This window comes from Buceros rhinoceros, unplaced genomic scaffold (genome assembly GCF_000710305.1).
Source record: "Buceros rhinoceros silvestris isolate BGI_N320 unplaced genomic scaffold, ASM71030v1 scaffold17749, whole genome shotgun sequence".
NCBI lineage: Eukaryota > Metazoa > Chordata > Aves > Bucerotiformes > Bucerotidae > Buceros > Buceros rhinoceros.
This window is the reverse complement of record NW_010429917.1, coordinates 1-1,448: the sequence shown is the minus strand read 5'-3', so window position 1 is coordinate 1,448 and position 1,448 is coordinate 1. Positions and strand designations below refer to the sequence as shown.

Genomic DNA, 1,448 nt, shown 5'->3' with positions numbered 1-1,448 from the left:
GCTTTTCGCCCCTTCATCTTCATCATGGGTGGTGGCATCTCACCCGCACCCGTGATCCTACGAGGCTGGAGGAGACCCTGATGTCCCCAGGGTGGGGGTCACCATCCCCTCCAGCAGCAAGGGAAGAGCAACCAGGAGCATCGCCACCCGCTGCCACCCTACCTCGAAGGTGAAGGGGTAGGCATGCTCGCCCAGCTTCTTGATGAGCCGCTCCTGCAGCCGCGTCAGGGGCTTCTTCTCCTCGGGGACTGGGGGGAAGGCCTGGGCGTTGGCCACGAAGAGGTCCTTGCGGAAGGTCAGCCCCAGCACGTCCAGGTCCTCGCGGCCGTAGCGGAAGGCACAGGTCAATGTCACGAAGACTGAGGAGAGTGACAAGGGGTGGAAGTTGGTGGCACCGTGGCATGGTGACATCATGGCATGGTGACATTGTGGCTCATCCCAGTCCCACCAGCATCAGCAAGCGGTGGTGGCTCCCAGGAGAGGACGCACAGGGGACACAGCTCAGGGACCAGCCAGTGCCCTTGGGGCACCCACTGCAGGAAACCCCACCCTCCAGGGGGCTGGAGAATGTCACCCAAGGGCCCAGAGATGCCAACGCTGGGGAAGAACCCTGCAGTGGTGCCACCTCTCTGCCCCCAGGGACAAGGGACCCAGTGGGGAGCTGTTACCTTTCCTCTCCTTCAGGTACTCAGGGTCCACCAGCACCACTCCATCTGCAAGGGAACACCACAGGGTCAGGAGACACCCCGGACACCACAGCAGGGATGGGCAGGGGACTCCAAAAACCTTCTCTGCCACCCCTGGCACATCCCCCCACCCAAACTGAGTGTCCCCCACCAGCCCCACGTACCCACGGGGTCCACCACGTCGATGTGATCCACAAAGTCCCTCTTCCCCAGGTACACGGTGAGCTGTGGGGAGGGACGGGGCGTCAGGGATGCTGGAAGAGGTTGGGGGGTGCCCTGGGATCCCCCCATCCTGTCACCCCCCACCAGGGTACCCCCACGTACCCACGGGCTCCACCACGTCGATGTGATCCACAAAGTCCCTCTTCCCCAGGTACACGGTGAGCTGTGGGGAGGGACGGGGCGTCAGGGATGCTGGAAGAGGTTGGGGGGTGCCCTGGGATCCCCCCATCCTGTCACCCCCCACCAGGGTCCATCACCCCCATCCCTGCAGCACCCAAAAGCCACCAGCACCCCCAGCCCCACCCAAAAGTTGGAACCCCTCCAGACGTCCCCAGACCTGGTGGTACCTGGAGGCACTTGGACACCTGAGGACACTGGGGTCAAGGTCAAGGCACAGCTGGCACCTCATGGGTGAGTATTACTGGTGGGTCTTTACTGGCGGGGTGTCACCCCATGGTGTCATTCTCCTGACAGTCAGAGCTGCTGGCACCCACCACCATGGCAGCACCGGCACCCTGTAGGGCAACTTTGGGGGCCTGT

General features: G+C 63.5%; 1 protein-coding gene across 1 annotated transcript in view; it reads right to left on the bottom strand.

Annotated features, from left to right (window-relative positions):
- The window catches only part of LOC104499355 (beta-arrestin-1), a gene marked incomplete at both ends in the record, with an annotated part of 5,919 nt that extends 4,848 nt beyond the window's left edge, over window positions 1-1,071 (bottom strand). Inside the window, 4 exons of the mRNA XM_010142848.1 lie at window positions 163-359; window positions 669-713; window positions 851-940; window positions 1,011-1,071. Coding sequence (XP_010141150.1) covers window positions 163-359; window positions 669-713; window positions 851-940; window positions 1,011-1,071 — 393 coding nt within the window. The remainder of the gene's footprint in view (window positions 1-162; window positions 360-668; window positions 714-850; window positions 941-1,010) is intronic.
- Between the last annotated feature and the right edge of the window lie 377 nt (window positions 1,072-1,448).